This window comes from Diorhabda sublineata, chromosome 6 (genome assembly GCF_026230105.1).
Source record: "Diorhabda sublineata isolate icDioSubl1.1 chromosome 6, icDioSubl1.1, whole genome shotgun sequence".
Classification (NCBI taxonomy): Eukaryota; Metazoa; Arthropoda; class Insecta; order Coleoptera; family Chrysomelidae; genus Diorhabda; species Diorhabda sublineata.
The window spans coordinates 33235131-33261582 of NC_079479.1; the positions used below are offsets into that span (position 1 = coordinate 33235131).

At 31.9% G+C, this 26452-nt stretch overlaps 1 protein-coding gene across 16 annotated transcripts in view; it reads left to right on the forward strand.

The window, feature by feature from the left end:
• The window catches only part of LOC130444871 (uncharacterized), a 103490-nt gene that overhangs the window by 24774 nt on the left and 52264 nt on the right, over positions 1–26452 (forward strand). For 14 of the 16 annotated variants that reach the window (XM_056780196.1, XM_056780197.1, XM_056780195.1 and 11 more), the window contains 3 exons: positions 4450–4536; positions 5346–5447; positions 8977–12504. In XM_056780196.1, coding sequence (XP_056636174.1) covers positions 4450–4536; positions 5346–5447; positions 8977–12504 — 3717 coding nt within the window. The remainder of the gene's footprint in view (positions 1–4449; positions 4537–5345; positions 5448–8976; positions 12505–26452) is intronic. The other 2 variants (XM_056780209.1, XM_056780210.1) reach the window with 1 other exon arrangement.

A 26452-nucleotide genomic window follows, 5' to 3' on the forward strand; every position in this document is an offset into this window, starting at 1 on the left:
ATGATTAACATTTATTTTTGTTTTATATATATTTAACAGTGTGACTCAATTAGTGGCTTCTTGTAAACATTCTCGTTTATGAGTACTTGTTTCGAGTAATATGACGCCTTCCTCATCAAGTAACAATAGTCATCTGATTGTCCGAATCGTGTATTGGGCTTGCAGATCGTTTAGACTGATTAAAATTTTAGTTTATATAAACCCAAACACTGTTCAGCTGTGGGCTGAATCGGCGCTTGTATTGGCAATATCTGAGGTTTGTCTACTTGCAAAACAAAAGCCTTTTGAAGAGCTCATTGGGTAGAGTGCAATAAGTGTTTGCTCTATATTCGATTCATGCGGCTATCGAGGCTCTCTTCCTAAAGCACCAGGTGTTAAAAGTCTTAGTCTCACGTTGTTGAGATGGCTCAAACATAATATCAAGGTGCCTGTTTGGTTTTTACAAGAGAATCAGCTTTTGGTAGTTTTAAGTAGGGCTCAATGGACTTGTGACAGTTTTCTGTTATAACTATGAACTATTTATTAACCCAGTACTGTGAACTTTATGTGGATTATGCTTTTCTTGAACCACATTCAGTAGTGCATTAACATTTTCATATTCTTGCGATTCTTGCCGATGCATTTTTACGAAGATACTTTGGAACGTACGGAACTTCTTCTATAGCAATAAAGAAGCCGTTAAATATTTGATCAAAGTTGAAGGTCAATATTATATTTGGAAATTAACCAACTAAACATGTTATCCTAAATATTTAACGTTAATATTGAGATTAACTTGATTTCGAACTCATATACAATCGCTTAGTATCTTATCTAATCTAACAGATGAAAAACATCCTCTAAATCAATCCGTTTTTTGTGAAAATTAACGTAATAGTGATAAAGGATTAATACGCCATGGGTATAGGTGAGTGTTTCATTAACTGTATGTATAAAAATAGGCTTTGCAACAAAAACTACAGATCACAGTGACTAGTATTCAAGTGTGGTAGTAGCCTTAAGTTTCCCACCGTACACGTTGGTGGTTATACGTTGATTTCTGGAAATTGTGAGTCTTTAATGAGGAATGCTGAGAAAACTTTGAACAAACGAGAAGTGAGGGAGTTTTCTGTACATTAAATCAAATCATCGCGTCTTAAAAGACGCTTGAAAACCAGAATTAGCGAAGCTAAGTTATACAAGAAGGCCTAGAGGAAGCGCTTGAAGCTGAAGCAAGCCGTGGAAAGGCGAGAAGAAGAATCATAAATATATAAAAACAGGGCTAGAAAAGATTAACAACTCTACGAAATCATCCATAGTATAAAAGTTGAATGTAGTAAAATTTAGTTGTTAAATGTACGCTTTTAACGTGATGCTTTGGTTGTTCTAGCACCCGAACAAAAGTTTTGTTAAAAATAATCATTAAAAAGCCCAATCATTTTACTCTCAGATAATTTTCTTCAGTATAAGTTTCTTTTTCGTGTTTTAATCCAAAAAATCAGCTAATTTTTCATATAATATAGAAACAACGACTAATTTTGTAGTGAAAAGAATTTTTTCACTATTAAAGAACATTTTCTACTTTCATAGTTGAACAAATTAAAAAATAATAAATGACTGACTAAAAAATCACTACTAGAAAGAGGAGGCAAAAATAGGCGGATTTTGAACATTTAAAATACTCTTAAAAATAATAGATTTGTCCTTTTGGCCCTTCCCCTGTTCGAATTATTTTTTGTACGTTCTTATCTGTAGACTAACAGCTCTCTCCTCGTCTTTATCGTGTTTCCTTCAATGTTATAGAATCGATGTCCTCTTATGTGTTATACGAAGCCAGCATAACCGTTTTTTAACCAAAAAGTGTTGAACATGCATGTCTGTGTGTCTAAGTGCATCGTCATTGCGAAAGAACTGTTGATTAGGACAATTGATAGGTATCCAGAGGTGCACCGACATTTTTAAACCGTGCAAAACACTTAAATTTGTTCCAAAGCGTCATCTGCTTAAGCCGTTTTCAACACAGAAGCATTTTTATCAACGAATTTATCGTCTTCAGAGATTGAAGTGAACAATTCACCCGAAGACGACAACTTAGTTAACAGTGTGTTCAGTATTGTCAAATTACCATACTTTGTGTACCCGGATTTGGTATTCTGTGACTTTTTCCTAATTATAAAATTGTCCGCCTTGAAGATTGCTTTTATTGAAGTATGAACTCATGCTGTGCTATATTCTATGTATTGTAATAAAAATAAATATTGTTACGCCTCTGATTACACTCCCTCTAATGATAATTCGAGGGCCTGCCTTGGTCCGGATCCGGAAACGCGGTACAACTGCACGAGAGGACATCCTTTGATTCTTTTTCGAAACGTTAGTCCATCACTAGTTTTTGCTAAAACCGCGGTTTGCGTTTCCACGTTTCCTCGTTCAATTATTTTCATAATTAATTTTATTGGTGCCATTGTAAGGAATTTCGCGTAGGCTGTAACGCAGTTAAGACTTTATGCAATTTTCTATTAGTTTCTGTTTGTTGTTTGCGTAAAGTATAAGCGATCAGTGATGGTTATTTGAGATTAAACTTAAATGAAGGTTAGTGCTATAAAAACTGTTATATCCTAAACCGAATCTTCGATTTGGTGATAGCTACCCAATGTTAGTTTTGTTGTAATTAATGTCAAATTAAGAAATTGTGTATTTTAGTAATAAAAGTGAATACTTTGCTACTAATATAAAAATTACTAAACAAACGCGATAAAATTTAATAACACGTTTTATGTAATAATAAATCAACAAAATATTTCATTATGTCATTCAGAATTTTATAAAAACTTGCTTTTATTAATTAACGAACCGCGTCAAACTCAAGTGGTGATAATATTTGGAATTACATAAAAGAGTTTTGGAATTGTTGCTATTTTTTCTTAATCGGAGGTCATGTTAGATATAAAAATGGTTCAGGATCTTTCATTATCACTTTCTATCATCAAATTTAAAATGAAAACAAAGCTGTATCAGTTATATGAATCGTTTTAAAAACCTATAGATGAAATATTACATCGCGCCTTCTCTGGATGTCTCCAATTTCTCTTGATTGTGACCGATAGCATAAGTTATGCTGGCTTTGAACGTCGCTGGGGTTTGTGGTTCAATCCCCACATCATCTCCACGTAAAATGATTCAAATCGCCCGTGCAGAATATCCAATGTAGCACGAGCTTAGTAGCACCTAGCGCCGTCCTCTCAAGACCACATATTAGTCTCAATATTATCAAATTAAGACTAAAAGAAATTGATTATTATTGACCTATTACAGCGCCCACCATATCCTAAATCCAAGCTAAAGTTTTTCAGTAGGTATTGAGCTCTTTTAGATCTGATATAGATTAGTATAGTTTGTTTTTTGCACACCCATTCGTTTAGAAATGCGCATCATCGCTGTTCTAGTCTAGTTATTGTTTATAGTCGTTGACTTTTGTATGTCTACAAGTTACGATGCAGATTTCGTCAAGTTGTGGTCTGTAAACCGAAAGGTTATGATTAGCGACTGGACATTCCCACAAATTTCCCGAATGTTTCACGAATGTTTTGAAATCGAGATGCTTATTGCATTGACCCATATCTTTAAACCTTCTCGAAAACTTGAAAATGCCTATCGCTTTGTGGATTTTCCTCAACATTTCTGGTCTTCGCCGATTGTTCGGTTTCTTTCAAACTCTGCTATCCAATATTTTACTATTGATAATGAAGAACCAGCCTCACCCAGAGTAGAATCTAATTCAGCTTTTATATTGGCGGGGCAAAGTCCTTTCAAATGAAAGTATTGTATCAACAATGACCAATTTTTTCCATGTTTACAAATTCTCTGGAAACGTTCACTGTTGATGGCTGCCAAACAAATACTAAACAACGTGGCGTCTTCAAACTTGAAACATATGCTGTATACTTTCTAAGACATCGGTATTTTTCAAGCAATTACCGCTATCTGTAGGTCAGGGCGGGTACTTCTGAGACCGATTTAAATACCCAAAGTATTTTGAAATGTGAGAACTACGAGAATACAAGACTAGCGAAACGATAATGAGAAAGTGATTCAATGAAAAGAGTTTTATTTTCAATATTCTTTCACTTTTTACTGGTAAAAATTCTAACCGGTTATTAGTTAATTTAATATAGTTTATAAAAATATATTATTCATAAAGATAGAATGTGAATTGCATATACTTTGAATACATTTGCTGGAAGGTCACTAATATGAATTATTCAAAAGAGTAGATCCAAATGATCAGTAAATATTTAGAGAAATATATTATTACAAATACACATAATAAATTGAACAAAGTGAGGAATAGTTGTGATTATATTTAAAATGAAGAAAAAATCTTTTTGTTAAAGATAAAAAGGAGCTTTAAATGATATATTAAAACTGGACAGTACTTATTTAACGTTTTCATGATTGTTTTCTTTTCAGACTCCACCATCATACCACACAGCGACTTATTAGTGACAAAAAAATCGACTTCTTCAAGTTCATCATCACCAACTCTAACAAAAGAAGGTAATCAACAACAACGAATTATTGTTATTTAAAAGTGGATGCATGGATGTATGTAAAATTGTGAGTAAGACGCAAAGATCAATGAGGATGCTCAATATCGATCCCACTCCTTCAGTATGTAGGATCGTACTAGCTACCAAAAATCTTTTTCTTCGATTCACTAAGCTTCAAAGTGTAATCCTCAAAAGAAAGTGGATAGAGCAGAAATTTCACGTTGTATTCTCTCCATAAATTGGTGAAATAATTTTCTCTTTTTCTAGTGTTTTCTATATTGTCCTGTAGTTTCAAATAAGGGTTGAGAACCTACGAAGGGTGTGCTCGCACTTTACAAAATGCATTACTAAAAATGATTTACTTGATTGAAGCAAACAGCTAATTTCCGCATTATGTGACTGAAATTTGGTCATGAAAATATCTTTTTCTTTTGTTTTTAGGAACCTGAAACTATATATCGTATTCAAAAAACTATATCACGTTGAAATTCTTCATATTTTATATTTATTACTAAATTAAAATATATGTAAGAAGCTAATGTTGAGTTGAGAAAATTGGAAAACTAGGTCTAATATCGTGATCCAGTTAGACCAGCAGGGGTCCATGGGAGACTCGACAGGGGTCACAAAATATGGGGATCCACAATCTTAAGCGGGGCTACCCGAAAATTTTGAAAGTTGTCAATGAGTTTGACCAATAAATCGAGTATTAGATAATATTATCTGTTTAACTACTAATTAATATTAAAAATTACGTTTCCAAGAATCGTAGCTTAAAATTACTCGTTAGAAAATCAACTTTATTTTCTTTTCAAGATCTGAAGTACACATCGTCAGATCATGCACTAGCTTCACAAAGATCTTCATATACAAACTGTACCATAAGTCCGTCCAGTCCATCTGTATTATCCGAAGACGGTAAGTTGTAATACTTAACTATCTTATACCCTCGTAACTAGTAAAATTTTACGAAAACTTTATATACGAGACACGTGGTGATAATATTTATATAAGGCTTAAAAGTATCGCTTACTTCCGTTTTTATTTCCACATCAAATAAAACATTGGCGTCACAATAATGATGATGATTGTACATTTACGAATTACCCTGTATAAATAATATACAGCAGACGTATAAATAAACATTCACGAGTTTTGAAGAGTAATATTGATATCTCACATTCCATTTCACGTATTATTTAAACACAAAAAAGATAACAAAGTAAACAATAAAATATTTCAATACCTCAAACAAAAAATCATTTCTTCAAAGTTTTACTGGAATTAATGTCAAGTTTAAGATCAACATTTTGAATGAAAATTAATGAAAAACCTAAAAAATATATTGTGTTTGTCCACGTGAGTAAATTATCGTCGAGAAAATATCAGATAAGCGTTTTATACAGTTCATTATCAACTTTCGAAAGATAAGATTACACTTAACCTTATACAGGAAGGCACCTATGTGGACATTTGGTATTTTCTCTCTCGTTCGAGACTCTTTATGTATACTGCGCATGCTTGAGAATGCGCAGAACCGAGCTGGAACCTCGGAGGATAGAGAAAGCGTTATCATTCTGTCTTACTTAGTCGGAACAGCTTCTGTCCATACATAGTATTACAGATATGGTTGGAAGGAACCTAATATCAAAGTATCAAGAGCATTGTTTATTCGATCTTTTTTTGATCTTTTTATAAACTTAGTTTAAAAAAAGAAATGGACTATTTGAAACGATAATACTAAACCATCGCACGCAGTAGATGCTAACATATATTTCCGAACTGTTTTGTTTTTTAATTTAGCAAGAAATGATCTGAGATGGTGTCATATATACCTTCTTTAGAAAGAGTTTTTTTATTGTTACAGGACTTAATATGATTCTTTCTATTTTCATGTTTAACTATTCATTCAAAACAATACAAAATAGCGGAAAAAAATTTAACCAATTCTATTTATCGGAAATTGTGGTACCCACGGATGGTAGGAAGGATTTACTTCACATTAACTTCACAATTTTGTCCCTAATACCTTGAACCTTGTACTTCCTTAAAAAGTGAACCAATTACATAAAATTTATCTCTTCAAATTCCGTTACTTGACTTACAAAATAAATTTTCTCTTTTTGTGTTAACTTGAACCAATACAAAATCTTTTACTTTTGAAATACAATCTTCATCGGATTCATCGATATCTGCGAAAGCTCCGACATCGAATAAACAGTTCCCAATAACTTCCCAAGCAGTTTTATACGTTCTCTAGCAGTTTTTTTGGCAACTTGTTTTTTTTTTTTTTTATTTAAAAACTTTCTAAATTGTTTCGGCTGCAAACCGATGGTTTCTGTCTCAGTTTTTCTCGAGAAAGCGCATTTAAAAGCTATAAAAACTAGTAGACTCACGATTTCCAAAAGACCTGATAGTTTTTTTCCATAAAGCAGGAATTTTCTTTTTATTCGCAACAACAAACTCGTAGGGAAGTTCGTAAAATCGGCTTATATGGAAAAGACCTAACCTAACCAGCAACTTTGTTTATAATAGTTAAGATTTGTGTTTTTTGAACCCAGGTAATCTTTCTTCTTGAAGTCTTTCGAGAGTCATCTCATGTTAAAACCTCCTGGCAGGATATTTGAAAAATCTAGGTTCTATTACAGCTGCAGCGACGGTTTAGTGGACAGTCAAAAAATTATCAAAAATATATTTGGTATAATAAAAACGTTAGTCATCATCTAACATAGTGGGATCGAATTTCCCGGTAAAGAATTTAATTTTTGAATAAAAAAAGGACTTTAACGTCAAATATCTAACTTACGGATTTGTGAAGAAATATTTGGAAGGACAAATTTATAATCAGTTGAAAATTATAGACGCTGTAATCGAACTCACCGTACTAAATCTTGTTAGAGGCAAATTCAAAACACCAAACTTTCCCCTACAGAGAACGCATGTGAACTATCCTTAATTTTACTTCCTTTCCTCAAACCCTGAATTTGTTTTTTTAATCTACACATTGTATATCGCGTTCAGATAATCAACTGAACGATTGAGAAACATATTCGGTATAACTGAAACCATATTAGTACTATTTGAATTTCAAGCTCGAACTCACGTGGAATATTGTAACTAAATACGTAAAAATCGTTATTGCGACGCCTATGTTTTAAAAAAAATTACTTTTGACAACTTATTTGCACGTTCCAATTGATTCCGTCTAATACTTTGCGGGCAAGTTGTTGAATCGCCGGTCTTTAACACATATTTACTCGTATACCGAGTGTTATTAGTGGCTTGTGACAAGTGATTTAGTGGCAAAAATAAGTGTGCGCAAATATTTTAACAATATATCGCTAACCAGCTGTGTCCTTACACCTTTTTATTAAATAGTTCGAACGGTGCTTCAACGTTTTGTGAATAACTACTATAAATAGAAATATTGTTTGATACTATCGATTCAAGGTTGTACATTATGATTGTATTTTGGTAGATTTTATTTATAATAACTCCAGATATATACATGAACATTTTTGCGGATTAGTTAAAATTACATAATAGTCAAAAATTTCGTTTGCCAAGCTGCTAATTTCATACCAAGAGAACACGATATTTTTATACAATTTCTCTTTTAAATAAAATTCAATTCAATACGAGTTGTGACTATTAAATATTTTATTTCAAATTTATAGATTTTATTAGATTATGTATACTAATTTTCTATCCATACAATCTGGAAGTCTTCTGTCAACTCTTTCAAGATGGTGAACTTGGTTTGAAACTTTGGAACACGGCTTTTTACATGTTAAAATTCTAAAATTTCTCGTGAATGAATTTTAAATCATTTATAACTTCTTTTCTATAATTGGTACGTCGCTTAAAATGCTGTAAAACATCTGCGTGCTAGCAACACTGCCCCCCAATAAATTATAAGTTTCGGTGACTCAAGTTTCAAGAGAAATATCACAACAATTCTTTGATATATTAACGTTTTTCCGACAAACCACGACTGATAAACAACTGCCATACGCTTCTCTTTGTAAATAATGAGTTTCAGTTACATATTTTTTCAAGTTTCAAGTGAAATTTCATAATTCTTTAATATATTGTTCTTGCGATGAGACAAAAACTCTTATGCCACGGCTATACTGATTTGTTTATATCAGAGAGAGACGCTGCAATTATTTGTAGCGCATTATTTACTAGTCATACCTCGTATCGATAATATCAATTCTCCAGAAATAACTTAGCTATTTTTTTGGTGCCATTGATCGTTTGATATTAGTTTTAAAATATTTTATCGATGAAAATTTTGCAGAAAATATTAAAGTTTACGATATTTTGGTTAGTACTCTATATAAAAATTTACCACCAAACGAATTTTGAAAGCACCTTTCGAGAATGTATATCTTCATTTCCTCCTCCTCCACTCCATTTATGAACTTGAAATTCACGTATCTAGGCAAATGTAGCTGTATCCCGAGCCAAGACAACATAGACAAACAAAACTTAGATACTAACATGGATAGTCACGTTAATTCAAAGTCGAAAAGACGAAGACAAAGGCGAAAAAATAATCGTAAACAGACAGAATCTCTTGAAAAAAATAAGCAAAATTGTACAATTAGTGAAACCACCGAATCTGAAAGTAATCAGATAAAAAATGTTGTTCAACAAGATTATATCGTTCAATCACCTGTTGAACTTACCGAAAATAAAACAAATACAATTAATAGTAACCCAAAACCAATAAAAAGTAGAAGTTTAGACGATGACGACATGGTTAAAATACAAGAAGTATCTGAAGTTAGCGAAAATGAAGATAAAGATACCCAAGCAGTAGTATCAGAAGCATCTGAAAGTGAAGTCGAATGGGAAGAAATATCCGATTTAAATACTGATCCGCCTATTCACGGTTCTCTAAGTAGTTCTACAATACCTTTGGAAGTTTGTAGTAGCGAACAAGTAACGCTCATGTCTCCCGAAGAAGAAAAAAATCTCAGAGATTTCCTCGAAGGTCTAAATTTGATAAACGGTCCTCTAGAAGCAGCAAATCAAGTTATAGATAAAAAATCGATAGATTCTTTAAAACAACGAAAAGCCAAAAAGAAAGCTGAACTACAAGAATATTTTCTACCAATTTATCAAAATCCGCGATATCTCGATGTGATTAGCGAAGAATCTAGCGATCGTGACAGTGATAAAGAGCAAAATAATAAAACTCACATCCTAAGAAAAGGTACTCCAGAACAAGATACACCTGTTCTACCTCCAAAAGTCCCACCACGATTAAATAGAGAGAGAAAGAAATATCTACCTCCAATAGAACAAGCACCTGCAGTATTAGTTGATACCAAATTGGTAACTATACCTGCAGCAACAGAATCGGTTTGCAGCACTTCATTTAAAACTGAAGAAAAAGCAACTGCTGAAGAAGTTGAAATTGTATATTTGACTTCATCCGAAACAGATTCTACAGAGGAAATTGATAGTGCCAGTAGTGATAGTTACGTAATCGGATCTGATGATAATAGTAGCGTTGAAGATTTAAGTGAAAAGACTATAATAAATGAAGAAACTGATCAGAAACTCGAGTGTATTCATTACACCGATAACGTAGAAATAAAAGAAAATAAAGAAATAAATTCACCAAACGAAAGATTAGAAACTCGATCATCTTCACATTGTCAATTTATCTTGAAAAGCAACAAAACTTTCAACGATAACAATGAATCTTCTATAACTATCGATTTATCATCACAACTTACACCACCACCGACACCAGATAACGTATCTCCAAAAGTTACCAAAAATATTATTCCGATACATATAACTGATATAACAAGGAAGGAGGAATCCTCGGAATTATTACAAGAGAAACACCATTCGTCCTTTCCCGATGAAAATACTATCTATACCAATAGTATAACCCCACCACCACCATCTAGATCAAGTTCTTCTTCTAGAAGCGGTAGTTCAAGTAGAGAAAGCTCCCAATGTACAGCTAAATATAATCCATCAAATTCTTCAATAACAGATGTAATTTCATTATCTAAAAATGAAGAAAAACAATACTACCAAGCTCTAACACTCAGAGAAATATGTTTGAAAGTCCTGTTAGCATTACCGTTTGGAAAAGAAGTACTGGAAGAACTAGCTGACGTCTCTAAATACATAGAATCCTATACCAAATCCTTACCCAGTTATGTCTTACCTAAATTAGCTCCTAACTTAGCACAGTGTGATGATAAAAAACAAACAAACAATAATATTTTTTCTTATAACCTTTCAGTCCATTTACCTCCCAAAAAATTACCAGAAGATATAATCAACGTCGAAGATATTATTATAAAAAACGATAAAGAAGTTGATAGAGATAAATCGCAGAAAATAGAAAGGATAATACCGATAGAACAACAATGTATAAAAAGTACTGAGGTGAAATGTAGTAAAGAAATTATTATTCCAATTGATATTATTAATAGTGATAAGTTTTGTGAAAAAATAGAACCTAAAGAAAGAATAATACCGATTCAACAAGAAATAAGTAGGGAACAGGAAAGCGGAAATAAAATGAGTGGAAAAGAAATGTATATGAAGAAATTTAGTGAGGAAATTAATATTTCAAGTGAAATTATTGTTGATGATGAATTAATTAAAAAAGGAGATACCAAAGAAAGGATAATACCAATAAAAAAAGTTGGCGAAGAAAACGAAAGTAGAACAGCTGAAGAAGCCGTGAATAAACAAGAGGTCAATATGAAAAAATCTATTAAAGAGATTAATATTCCAATTAAAATTATTAACGGCGATAAATCTAATAACAAAGAAGGTACTAAAGAAAGAATAATACCAATTCAACAAGAAATCGATTGGGAAAGCGGAAGGAATAAAGAAAATAAAGGGAGTCGAAAAGCAATCAATATACCAATTATCAAAGATTGGGTCGGCATACCAACTGAGAACGATCCTTCTTTGCTACTTTGCGTATCGCCTAAACAAAAAGATGTTTTAAATAAAACTAAACAAATATCAAACGAAGCTGGAAAGCTATTAGAACTCCACGAAAAATTCGTAAACAGAATAAATTCTCGTGAAGAAGAAAAAAAGATAACTGTCACTACAAAGCAATCGGACAATTCCAGTAGACTTCTTTCGATAATTCGAGAAGAACCAATTGCATCAAATAACGATAAAGATTATATATATTTCGTAGAAAAAGATCCCAAAGACGGCCACCTGGCTACTTTACCTCGAAACGCGATTAAATCCCGACTGAATGCTAAGGATTTAACTGAATGGCTTAATTTAGCGCGGAACAAAAGTATGAGTGAAAGCAATTTGACCACAGCTCCGGATATTCCCGAAAATAACTTAAGAAATTATCTCAATATACCAGCGGCGCCTAGGAGACGTACGTCGCTTCCTCACGATATTTACGAAAAACAAATGCTGTATATACAAGAAAAAGAGAGAGAAATTCAGGGACAATTAGAGGCGTTGGAGGAAGAAAAAAGGAAATTAAACTCCGAGATGATTTCCTCTAAAGAGTTTCATGTCGAAGATTACAATTTTTCGCGTAAAGGCGATTACGCAGAATCCAAAAAACGACCAACATCGATGCCTTTAATACCGACGGAATATTTCCGTCAACAAATGTTTGAAGAATATATGGATAAATTCGCCGAAAGGGAGGATAGAAAACAGCACAAAATAATCAAAGTCACTTCTTCCAAAGATATTAATGAAGAAAAAAAAACAACGCCGAAAAAAGAAATTATACACCCGATTCAAATAGAAGACGAATTTATGAATAAAGTTAAACAAAAACAACAAGAAGGAAAATTGGAAAAAGTGAAAAGTTTAGATAAAGAAAAAGAGATTGTAGAACAAGAGCAAAACGAACCGCCGGTACTAATTATGGACGGTGAAAAACTGAAGGAGGCCAAGGCATTACCGAAACATTTACAAGAGTTCGTTGGACCTGACGGTAAGTGTTTATGTGTTTGTTTGATTTTTAACGAATTTTGTTTGAAGCACTAATAAATACGTGAATCAAGAGACATCTGCGTTTATTTTTTATCGATAACGAACATGTGTTCTGTTCTGGTTTTTCTAACATTGACGTAAACTTTAAATTCTGCTCTAAATTTAAACCACCAAATAAAATATTTTTTTTTTATTTTCCATATATTACGAATGTTTTGACTGTAAAGTGGTTTATCTCAATAATAAATATCGATTTCTATCAAACTTATCAAAAGTAAGTTGAATAGACGAAGGGTATATAAATACAGGGTGTATAAATAGGTGCAACAAAACTCAGGAGATTATTATTGATCGTACGAAATAACGGCGAGTCTTTAGTATAACAAAATTTCTACTCTCTTTTTTCTCATATTTGATCGAAGAATATCGAAATTTAATGTTGGATGCACTCTGCGAAAAATTCTCACTCTTTTCACTTGATAAGGGTGACTGATTAACTAAATGCGTCACAGCCTTATATGGGTACTCGTCCCATCTGGAATTTTCACTTAGAATAATCTTGATCATTATCCTAATTGTTTAGTCTCTCACCTCCTTTGGAAAATTAGAAATACCCTGTATAAATATTAATTGTATATACGAAGATTTGAAATAAATATAAGGCAGAGTGCCAAAATTATTATGTCGAGAAAATAATTAGTTTTTGTTTTTACAGTTTATTTATCTTTTTGAAAAATTAATATAAATTTTCAAGCAAATGTTAGAATATAAAAGGAAAATCATTACATTCTGAAAGAGGTGGTATGAACCGACTTTCTGCCATGTACCGTTTTTCTACTTCAATTAAACTAGAAAATTTCATATATAACCTTATAAAAACCCCTATTTTTAACTTAACCCTTATGTCTATCTACCCTTAAGCTTCTAAGACGACAGAGTCTGTCTCATGCAGTTGTTTTTCTTTACCATTTCCATCTCTTTCCATCTTTTGTTTTTGGTAGTACCTCATGCATTCTTCCCTCCATTCTCAATCACTTTTTCGATTTATTTCATCCAGGTCTTCCTTGGTTTTTCTTTGTTTCTGCTCTGACTTCTAGTCCTCTTCTTTTAATCATTCCTTGACTCATTACTAAGCGACACAGCAAAAAAATGGACTTGTGGACATAAGAAAGTAATTGAAGAAAACTATATCGTCCTGTCGCATATTTTCATACAATACATCAAATGTCCCAATTGAATATTTTTTCTTTAGAAGAAAATGAAATAACTTTAGGAGACATGACAATGTTATTTCAATTGCACAATGGTTATTACTGGTCCGAAAACAGGAGAAAAGTGGACAGGCATCTTCCGTTTCATACTTTCTACATAGGACGTAACTGTGAGTTCGGATAGGACCGTAGACAAAAGCCTAATCGCAAACCACGTAACTCCATTTATTTCTTATATTAACATTTTGATGCCATTCTATAGATCATTCCTGTGGGCATCTTGAAGGAAAACTCTTGAAGAGTAATTTAAAAGTCTTAATAGAAAAACTGGCAACTGGAGACCGTCATTGTGTTCGAGCTAACCGCACTACCTGACCATTATTTCTATCCTTTGTCAAATAAAGAGGTTGAGTCTTCATTCTATTTTTCTTATCGTCAAGTTTTTTGAGTCTACTGTAAAATTTGGTACCATGGAGTTACGTTTTGCGACTCAAAGCGACGCATTACTCTGCATATGAAGGAAATTTGGAAGTCATTGTTGGTTATTTTCTTAGGGTTCTACCGAATATTTCAAAGCATGAAAATATTGTCGAATAGATCCGAGCTGTTAATTCGTTTGACAAAATATATCATTCTTATAGAGATCATAAGAAAATGAGAAAAGATAAAAAAAAAGTCTCATACTCAATATAAAATTATTTATTGTTTTTCTTGATATAGCTGAGCTTCCTCTATTTTTTTCTAAACTTTTTTGATAACGTAGGTGATAGAAAAACTAATTTGTGCAGAAGATATGGATGTAGATATGCTAGAAGAGTTAATAGAGCACTGAGCAAAAATAGAAGCCGTACTAAAATTAGCTTATTGCATGAAATTGATTCTTCCCTTGTACTGGCCAAAGGCTTTTTACTGCAAAAAGGTTTGTCAATTTGTGGATCTAACGTACAAAAAAATTTAACTTTTTGTGCTAACACGCATCCTCATTAAATACTGTGTTATCTTAAAAACGGGTTGATAAAGATTTGGAAGTTATAAATTTGAATTTTCCTTAATAAACCTCTTTTTAAAAAGTAAATAAACTTGATCTAGCACTGTTTACAACATCAACAATCATCATTACATTCTTTTGCTCCAATAGAAACTTAATATTTTACTTTATATCCATTATATTATTTGGCTGCTAGCGATTCACCAAGGTTCAAACTGATAGCAACTTCTGAAATGCCAACAAGCTTCGTGGCGACGTCACGTAGGCTACTTCGGATGTTTAGTTCTCTCAGTCATCTGAGAACATACAGCCCCTAAACAATAAATATATGAAATGGTGTGTTTTTATATAAATATGACAAACATTTAAAGTATGGATCAACCTATATCGGATGTATTAATAAAGGAAATAATGTTACTATCAAGTATCAAACATTTGTCTGCTGTTGAAAGTTGTTAGTACTCACTTATTATAATTTATTGAGCTATTATTTAATAAATTTCAACTGTTCTTACTTTGAATACTAACAACATAATTATACTTATAAGCATAATGTTAATTATGCGAAATAGAAATCTAGATGACATTAAAGTTTGATACTAACGTGGCTACGAAGTGAATTATAATTTCAAAGCCACAAATTTGCTTGTTGCTGGCCGGTTGATCCTAATAAAAAGGAGTTACATGAATTAAAGAGTGAAGTAGAGAAGATAGAACCGCTTAGATTTACTAATACGATAATAGTACAGTCAAATAATGTAGTAAACAAAAAAAAAAGTTCTCGCGGAGCTGAAATTTGGTAGAAAGATTGAGTTTATCATTAGAAATGAATCAAAATATTCGTATTTTTGGATATTTATGGTGAAATGTGAGTTTTGTCGAAAAAACATATCGTACAGTTATCGCGATTCTAATAAAAGTTAAAAAAGTCAAAGAATAGTTCCTCCAATATTCTTTATGCGTCTATATTTTGAATTAAAACATTCCACCGTTTAACTGAGTGGAACTATCAAACTTTTTCATCTACCGCAATATACAGCATGTCCAAAATTCTAGTTAGAAGTCAACAGAATAGCTGGGAAATTTGACAACATTGAATATAACACACTACTGTATTCATCTATTGAAGCATACAGTGTCTAATACGTAAAATCAGCAGATTTCTTACAATTACCGAATTACACTAAACAATTTTTGACCAAAGATAAAAATTAACTTCAAGAAAGTAAAAGATAAATTACAAGACATATCAAAAACCACAACTTTGCAAGCAAAAGTTGAATTACAAAACTTATTAAAAACCATAACTTTTCAAAAGGAAAACTAGTTACTCTCAAGTAATATGAAAACACCGAAATTTTGAACTTAATTTTGAATTTATTTCATTTTCTGACTAGGCAAGTAAAAGTTGAATTACAAAACTCATTAAAAACCGTAACTTTTCAAAAGGAAAACCAGTTACTCTCAAGTAATATGAAAACACCGAAATTTTGAACTTAATTTTGAATTTATTTCATTTTCTGACTAGGCAAGCAAAAGTTGAATTACAAAACTCATTAAAAATCGTAACTTTTCAAAAGGAAATCAAGTTACTCTCAAGTAATATGAAAACACCGAAATTTTGAACTTAATTTTGAGTTAATTTCATTTTCTGATTAGGCAAGCAAAAGTTGAATTACAAAACTTATTAAAAACCGTAACTTTTCAAAAGGAAAACCAGTTATTCTCAAGTAATGAGTACACCGAAATTTTGAACTTAATTTTGAATTTATTCCATTTTCTGACTAGGCAAGCAAAAGTTGAATTACAAAACTCATTAAAAACCGTAACTTTGCAAAAGGAAAACCAGTTACTCTAAAGTAATATGAAAACACCGAAATTTTGAACTTAATTTTGAGTTAATTTCATTTTCTGATTAGGCAAGCAAAAGTTGAATTACAAAACTTATTAAAAACCATAACTTTTCAAAAGGAAAACTAGTTACTCTCAAGTACTATGAAAACACCGAAATTTTGAACTTAATTTTGAATTTATTTCATTTTCTGACTAGGCAAGCAAAAGTTGAATTACAAAACTCATTAAAAATCGTAACTTTTCAAAAGGAAATCCAGTTACTCTCAAGTAATATGAAAACACCGAAATTTTGAACTTAATTTTGAGTTAGTTTCATTTTCTGATTAGGCAAGCAAAAGTTGAATTACAAAACTTATTAAAAACCGTAACTTTTCAAAAGGAAAACTAGTTACTCTCAAGTAATATGAAAACACCGAAATTTTGAACTTAATTTTGAGTTAATTTCATTTCCTGATTAGGCAAGCAAAAGTTGAATTACAAAACTCATTAAAAATCGTAAATTTTCAAAAGGAAATCCAGTTACTCTCAAGTAATATGAAAACACCGAAATTTTGAACTTAATTTTGAATTTATTTCATTTTCTGACTAGGCAAGCAAAAGTTGAATTACAAAACTCATTAAAAATCGTAACTTTTCAAAAGGAAATCAAGTTACTCTCAAGTAATATGAAAACACCGAAATTTTGAACTTAATTTTGAGTTAATTTCATTTTCTGATTAGGCAAGCAAAAGTTGAATTACAAAACTTATTAAAAACCGTAACTTTTCAAAAGGAAAACCAGTTATTCTCAAGTAATGAGTACACCGAAATTTTGAACTTAATTTTGAATTTATTCCATTTTCTGACTAGGCAAGCAAAAGTTGAATTACAAAACTCATTAAAAACCGTAACTTTGCAAAAGGAAAACCAGTTACTCTAAAGTAATATGAAAACACCGAAATTTTGAACTTAATTTTGAGTTAATTTCATTTTCTGATTAGGCAAGCAAAAGTTGAATTACAAAACTTATTAAAAACCATAACTTTTCAAAAGGAAAACTAGTTACTCTCAAGTAATATGAAAACACCGAAATTTAGAACTTAATTTTGAGTTAATTTCAGTTTCTGTTCAGTAAGCAATGTTCGTGAGTCTAAGAAGATGGGATTGATAATTACAATTTAGAAAGTTGAAATCACATACAGTCAGAAGACAGCAAAATAAAACTTACAAGCGATTGAGATAAATTCTGATATTCCTCGTATAATATAACTGAAACTAGCAATAAAAATACACTTACACGTACTATATACATTTTTTGAGATTTATTTGCCACACCAAACTGATTAAAATAAATATTTTTCAAAAAAAAAGAGACCATATAGAATTTACTGTACATAATTTCGTTTCCGTTTAAAAGTTTTCTGATTTTTGATAATATAGAAACACAAAATTGAAAAAAAAACATCAAAATTCTTTCTGAAGTCCTGTGAAAATCGCTTTTTTATGTATTCATTGACGTAACTATATGTATTTATTATTAACTATCTATATATCTATATTATCACGAAAAAATGTTTAGGTTAGGCACACTGAGAAAAGTTTTCAATACAACGTATATGTAAGAAATATCTAATTTTCAATGTGAAACTTTATAAATCGACGAAATACTTACCCAGAACCGTCTTTGTTAGTTTTTTCTTAACAATATAATTGAAGCACGAATATTTTTCTCTCAGTGTATACTACGTCAAACGACACGATTTCGGAACCCATTTTTTCCCATAAATTGTTCAAAATAAATTTAGCTAGAGAAGTGATCAAAATACAGTGTGTTTTAAAAATACGGTTATATTTCTTCTTCTGCATTTTATCTCATTTTATATCTGAAAAACTGAAAAAATTATTTTTTCATTAGGTATATTTGGTCACTACAAATTTTCTGATCTATACAATATTTCGGCCAAGTTATTCTGAAACTGTATACCGAAAACAATGACATAACATTTCGTTGTCTGGCGTTAGAGTACATTTCACCGCCATTAATAAAAAAATTGTGAAATTGGTTGGATATAATTAACTTTTGGATAGAATCCAAGAGATCTTAAAGGTTTATTGAACAAACATACCGAGTGATTAAAACTAATTTACCATAACAGCAACTCAATGAATCATACGATGATTTTCTTCATAAAAATGTTTTCTATTAAACCTACGAGTTTCAATTATGTGTACTCAATCGAAATGAGATAATTTGAGATCAATCTAACTGGATAAAACCGTATGAAGCTTTGTAGTTGATGAAAAAACGATGAATTTTAGTAGATTCCTCAAGCTATATATTTTGAGGTATAAGAAATCTACAAATTGTTAGTAATCTCCACCTACATCAATACAATTTTGTAATTAAAGCTTCCACAGCTTTAAAGCTCGTAGTAAGAATAACCAAAAATCTCATGAGGCTAAATCAGGCTAATAGGACAGATGTTCAAAGACTGTTACATTATTTTTACATAAAAGTAATCGTGCAATATGTCACTTTGCATTATGAGACTGTACATCATCGTCAAATAAAATTAACCCGTCAATTTTGATTAACTCAACTCAATGTACCAATTGCTTTCACTAATCCTGTACTTTGAAAGTACTGAACTTTCTTCACGGACCTCTTTCCCCCTTGTTGGTGCTATTGAATCCACACACGTTTCTTCAAAGTACCGATTCAACTGCAGCTCTAACTCTTCTAGTAAACTGATCAAGTAACTTAACTGTACCAAAAACTACATTAATATTTTATTTTAGATCATAGATTTCTCTATCAGCCAACCATCTAAGTCGTTTTTTCTCAAAATTTATTTCAGTTCATTGGGCAAACTTTGTATGTACACAAAGAAAGACGTCTAAGATTGTTAGATCTGTACATTCGGGATGTTGATCTATCAATGGACTAGCACAGTAAATCGTCAAATAGTTTCGCGCATTATTTTTCTCAACCTTGTTGAATTTCAAAATTAATCGCGCGCGTTTTTTAGACGTCTTTGACTTCTTACATTATTAAAATGAATATAAGCAACCTGCTTAAAAACATTTGTAATTTATTACTTAATATGAATTCGTACGAAAAGGCAATCACATTCAATATCGTTCAACGTACTAACTCACACAAATTCTAATTTCGACTCATATGCGCCGAGCTAGTGGTTGCAAAGCGTCCCGATGCTGGCGTCAGTTTACCGCGTCGTTGAAGCGGCGTCGCACGCGTCCCAACACGTGAACTTTTCATCATAATCACGTCATCATTACCGATAAAGAAAAGTGATGTTTTTTTTAAATAAATATGGTGATATTAATTTGAAATAATTCGTGAAAATGAAAGAGCTTAAAATGATGGCGCCTGTGCCAACGTTTAAGGCCACTTCAGTGCCTTCTAGCCCTAGTACGTATGAACAATAAACTATTTTTAGGTTTTTCCAAATGTCTATATATTATTTCGAAACTGTGTATAAAGATTTTTTTCGAAAATTTGATTTTCTATTAAAAAAACGGTACAAAAATTAGAAGGAACGGCTTATATCCATTTATTGATAATCTAATCTAATCTAAATCGAAAATTCGAAGTAATACATTTGACTATAACTGGTCAAATGTATTATTATGTGAGAAATATACGGTAAATAATAAAAATATTTCAATAAAACAGAAATAGAAAACATTATTTGTTTATAGCGACCTAAGAGGAAAATTAAGACTTCACCAAGTTATCCTACGAAACAAAAACTGATAAATATCAAACTAAAATGGTCGATGGACATAAAAAGTCTTAACCAGGAATTTCGTCTTACTTAACATACGAAAGGAACGGGGATTATCATGAGAAATAATAAAGACCAAGAAGGAAAAGAATGTCGTAATAACTAAAATTACATATTTAGAATATTTCAGAGACTAGAACTAGAAAATGTGTTGATCAGATCAAAAAAGGGGAAGAGAGTGTGTTAGTTTTTCTCTACTGTTATTGAGTGTTATTACAGACTAAAATTTCTTTATAATATGAGATTGTTATGCTTAAAATTAATTAATTTTTGATTACAGCGCTTCTAATTTTTTTTTATAACAATCTAATAAAATTTTAACAGTCCCATAAATTTGGAATCAAACGATTTATAATAGATTTTGAAATGACGTCAAATATTTCTTAGTTTTCTGTAATTCTGTTTTTCTAATCGCCAAAGCGATAAAGATTATAAGTAGTACGTCCTGTAAACATTTAATGCACTAAAAAAACACAACGTTCTACTGAGGAAATGATAGTGTAAATAAAGTTCATTATTTAATCACTCTCCGGAAAACCGTGCGTAAATTATATGATGTTGAAAGAAAAACTACAGATACTTGTTGAGTTGCATTGAATTATTTTAGGACTTTTTTTAATGGTATCGTTTTCATAATGACATGACAGAAAAAATAAATCTTTGAAATATTTACTACCACGCCTTAAAGAACAGTGATTCCTTAGTTTTTTAATTATTAGGAAATACGTTCTCAAAAAGTAATTTTTCGATGTATAAAGTATAAAAGAAATCACAGTGACACCTAATTATACAGGCATATTTGGTTCCACGAACCTATGAGAGAACAATTTGAAAAGAGAATTCACAACACAAAACATTCCAACACATAGCACCTAGTCCAGGAGTTTGTAAACACTGAGAAATATATAGAGTTATCTCGAGGAGGTAATGATTCCCTAACGATTTTCCTCTCACACACACACACACACACACCCTTGTGCTATTTGGGCATCAGTGACTGCAGTTGCTTTAAGAAAGGATTGTTTTGTTTATTGGTTTGCGGATTATTATATCTGGTAACAGCAAATCTCATCAATGAAACTTATAAACTTATCGTGTAGCCCCCTTAGTCGTTCAGAAACCTTTTTGCCTCAATACTCCTCCTCAATACGCCTCAATTTGAATATCGATCTCAAATGAATTCCTATAAAGGAGACCAGAAAAACTAGAAACTATGCCATTTTCGAAAGCTGTTCTGAATGTTGTCATCTCTTGCTTTTTGCCTTTAATTGAAGAGATGCGGCAATTTGATTTTTTATATAAAATACATTCTGTACAATATAGAGATCAGAATATACGCCTTATAGCATGGGAAAAGATTGGAAGATAGATAAAAATCGTATGTATGTACATACGATTAAGATCTGCTTCAAGTTCTCAGATTAATCCGTGAAAAGCACCATGTTTCGCACGATTTTTGTTGATTTTACTAAGTCGAAATCTTCTTTTTCTATTTCTGTGTAAAACCACAGCTGCAGCAGCAAATTCTTGTGAAAGCTCTAAGTCACTAGACAAACTAACATAATCAATGAAACTGGAAATGCTTCTGTTTAAATTATTAGAATACAATGAGAGTGTCATCACGTGGCTTGTTATAAATTTGTATACAACAATGTACCACTTGAACCGACGCATGGCGTGGCGTGGCGTGGCGTGAATTGGCAAGACGTGTTGCTAGTGGATTTGGACCTTAAACTTCCCCAAGACCGCTGGAGACGTTTAAATCAACATTTTTCGATGGAAGTCATCTATAAACCGTGGAAAATCTTGTAAAATTGCCCATAATTTAGCTGTTTTTTGTTCATTTTTTCTACCACTGATTTCTGTTTTGATAAGTTTCAAATGTCTTAGTTTTGAGTATTATCCCATTAATTTCCTTGTTAGCTATTTTTCTTGGATATTTCATTTTCATTGCGAATATTTTCATCTCATCTAACGTACCAAGTATCCAATTTTCTGTAGTTGACAAATCTAATATTTAAAATACTTTAAAATCGATTTATTGTCAGAAAAAAATCGAAATTGTGAATGAATTTGTCGTAATACAACTTTTCATGCCTCTGTCGAATAGATATTTCTTCACGTTATCAATTAACCCAGTTCTGAAAACCTCTCTCTTTACTAAATATATAAAATCTAATTTCGTGAACTTTGTCTAACATAAATGTGAGAAACTCGTTCGGTTCTCCAGGTAATTACCTACAACTCCTCAGAAAAGCAACGATAGTTGGCAGCGAATCATAGAGATTGTGCAAAATTAGTTCGTAATATCTCATCAGAACCGAATCGTTTAGGCATTTTTCTTGACATTAAAATCTGTCTAATCTGTTCCTAATCTTCATATTTTTTCTTTATTATAATTATCGATATTTTTAGTTACAAATAGTTCATAATATTTATTTTATATTAACTGAAAAAAACAAGGGTTTACGAAAATCAAGTATTTTGGCTGAATCATTACTGGATGATATGGATTCAAGATTCAATACCAAACTAATTTAATTACTACTAAATATTATTCGATAATTGTGGAAAATTCCAGATCATTGTGGAACTATACAGATTTTTATCTCGAATATCCCATATCATTGTCGAATATCTCAGATTTGCGAAAGATTCCAGATCATTGTGGAACTTTACAGATCATTGTCGAATATCCCAGATATTCGAAAGATTCCAGATCATTGTGGAACTTTACAGATCATTGTCGAATATCCCACATTTGTGAAAGATTCCAGATCATTGTGGAACTTTACAGATCATTGTCGAATATCCCAGATATTCGAAAGATTCCAGATCATTGTGGAACTTTACAGATCATTGTCGAATATCCCAGATATTCGAAAGATTCCAGATCATTGTGGAACTTTACAGATCATTGTCGAATATCCCAGATTTGCGAAAGATTCCAGATCATTGTGGAATATCTCCGATTTTCGAAAGATTCCAGATTATTGTGGAACTTTACAGATCTTTGTCGAATATCCCAGATTTGCGAAAGATTCCAGGTCATTGTGGAACTTTACAGATCATTGTCGAATATCCCAGATATTCGAAAGATTCCAGATCATTGTGGAACTTTACAGATCATTGTCGAATATCCCAGATATTCGAAAGATTCCAGATCATTGTGGAACTTTACAGATCATTGTCGAATATCCCAGATTTGCGAAAGATTCCAGATCATTGTGGAATATCTCCGATTTTCGAAAGATTCCAGATTATTGTGGAACTTTACAGATCTTTGTCGAATATCCCAGATTTGCGAAAGATTCCAGGTCATTGTGGAACTTTACAGATCATTGTCGAATATCCCAGATATTCGAAAGATTCCAGATCATTGTGGAACTTTACAGATCATTGTCGAATATCCCAGATTTTCGAAAGATTCCAGATCATTGTGGAACTTTACAGATCATTGTCGAATATCCCAGATATTCGAAAGATTCCAGATTATTGTGGAACTTTACAGATCATTGTCGAATATCCCAGATATTCGAAAGATTCCAGATCATTGTGGAATTTTACAGATCATTGTCGAATATGCCATATTTGTGAAAGATTCCAGATCATTGTGGAACTTTACAGATCATTTTCGAATATCCCAGATTTTGGAAAGATTCCAGATCATTGTGGAACTTTACAGATCATTGTCGAATATCCCACATTTGTGAAAGATTCCAGATCATTGTGGAACTTTACAGATTATTGTCGAATATCCCAGATATTCGAAAGATTCCAGATCATTGTGGAACTTTACAGATCATTGTCGAATATCCCATATTTGTGAAAGATTCCAGATCATTGTGGAACTTTACAGATCATTGTCGAATATCCCACATTTGTGAAAGATTCCAGATCATTGTGGAACTTTACAGATCATTTTCGAATATCCCAGATTTTGGAAAGATTCCAGATCATTGTGGAACTTTACAGATCATTGTCGAATATCCCACATTTGTGAAAGATTCCAGATCATTGTGGAACTTTACAGATCATTGTCGAATATCCCAGATATTCGAAAGATTCCAGATCATTGTGGAACTTTACAGATCATTGTCGAATATCCCATATTTGTGAAAGATTCCAGATCATTGTGGAACTTTACAGATCATTGTTGAATATCCCATATTTGTGAAAGATTCCAGATCATTGTGGAACTTTACAGATCATTGTCGAATATCCCACATTTGTGAAAGATTCCAGATCATTGTGGAACTTTACAGATCATTATCGAATATCCCAGATATTCGAAAGATTCCAGATCATTGTGGAACTTTACAGATCATTGTCGAATATCCCATATTTGTGAAAGATTCCAGATCATTGTGGAACTTTACAGATCATTGTTGAATATCCCATATTTGTGAAAGATTCCAGATCATTGTGGAACTTTACAGATCATTGTCGAATATCCCACATTTGTGAAAGATTCCAGATCATTGTGGAACTTTACAGATCATTGTCGAATATCCCAGATATTCGAAAGATTCCAGATCATTGTGGAACTTTACAGATCATTGTCGAATATCCCATATTTGTGAAAGATTCCAGATCATTGTGGAACTTTACAGATCATTGTCGAATATCCCATATTTGTGAAAGATTCCAGATCATTGTGGAACTTTACAGATCATTGTCGAATATCCCACATTTGTGAAAGATTCCAGATCATTGTGGAACTTTACAGATCATTGTCGAATATCCCAGATATTCGAAAGATTCCAGATCATTGTGGAACTTTACAGATCATTGTCGAATATCCCATATTTGTGAAAGATTCCAGATCATTGTGGAACTTTACAGATCATTGTTGAATATCCCATATTTGTGAAAGATTCCAGATCATTGTGGAACTTTACAGATCATTTTCGAATATCCCAGATTTTGGAAAGATTCCAGATCATTGTGGAACTTTACAGATCATTGTCGAATATCCCACATTTGTGAAAGATTCCAGGTCATTGTGGAACTTTACAGATCATTGTCGAATATCCCAAATATTCGAAAGATTCCAGATCATTGTGGAACTTTACAGATCATTGTCGAATATCCCAGATTTTCGAAAGATTCCAGATTATTGTGGAACTTTACAGATCTTTGTCGAATATCCCAGATTTGCGAAAGATTCCAGGTCATTGTGGAACTTTACAGATCATTGTCGAATATCCCAGATATTCGAAAGATTCCAGATCATTGTGGAACTTTACAGATCATTTTCGAATATCCCACATTTGTGAAAGATTCCAGATCGTTGTGGAACTTTACAGATCTTTGTCGAATATCCCAGATCATTGTGAAAGATTCCAGTAATCATTAGCATTTTTCCCATAGACTTTTTGATTCGCTACACTTCGAAGTCAATGAAGAAGTAAAGTGTGCAAATTTATAATTTAAACTTAAGCTTCCGGTGACAAATGATCTAGGTATTGGCTCCCGTAACATCAAAATTATATAAATAAATACTAGAAAGTTGGCACATATTCATAAATTATATGGCTCAGTTTTTAACAAAACTCATAAATAGCTTCGTATCGTGAAAGGATGTTGTCTTACGTAAATGCGGATACATCGATAGAAATAATTAACAGTTTAGGTCGAATGTGATTTCGTAAAATATATTTTTCGTATCATCTGTATAAAAAGATCATTTTCTAATAGTTGGTTTCAATAGTCTTTTGGATTTAATAGCTCACGAATGCCCATATAAAAATTTGTTAAATTATATGTAGACATTTCAAATTAATATTATTTGTTGATAAAGTCCACAGATTTTGTTAATGCGTATATATACATATTATCATGGTATTTTGACTTATTAGGAACGAAATATCATTTTTTAATTCGAAAAACGATTCACCAAATCAGAATTTTCAATACAAACAACAAAATTATGTATTTTTAAAATATTTTTTATGACGCAAATTAATACACAGCCTCGTAAACCAATTTGCGGCATAATTTCAAAACCGATTATCTAAAGTTAAATATTTGAATACTTCAAATTATTCTACAAGTAATATTCACTTCGAGGTGTAGAGATGGGAATATCTATTTCTGCCACTTTGA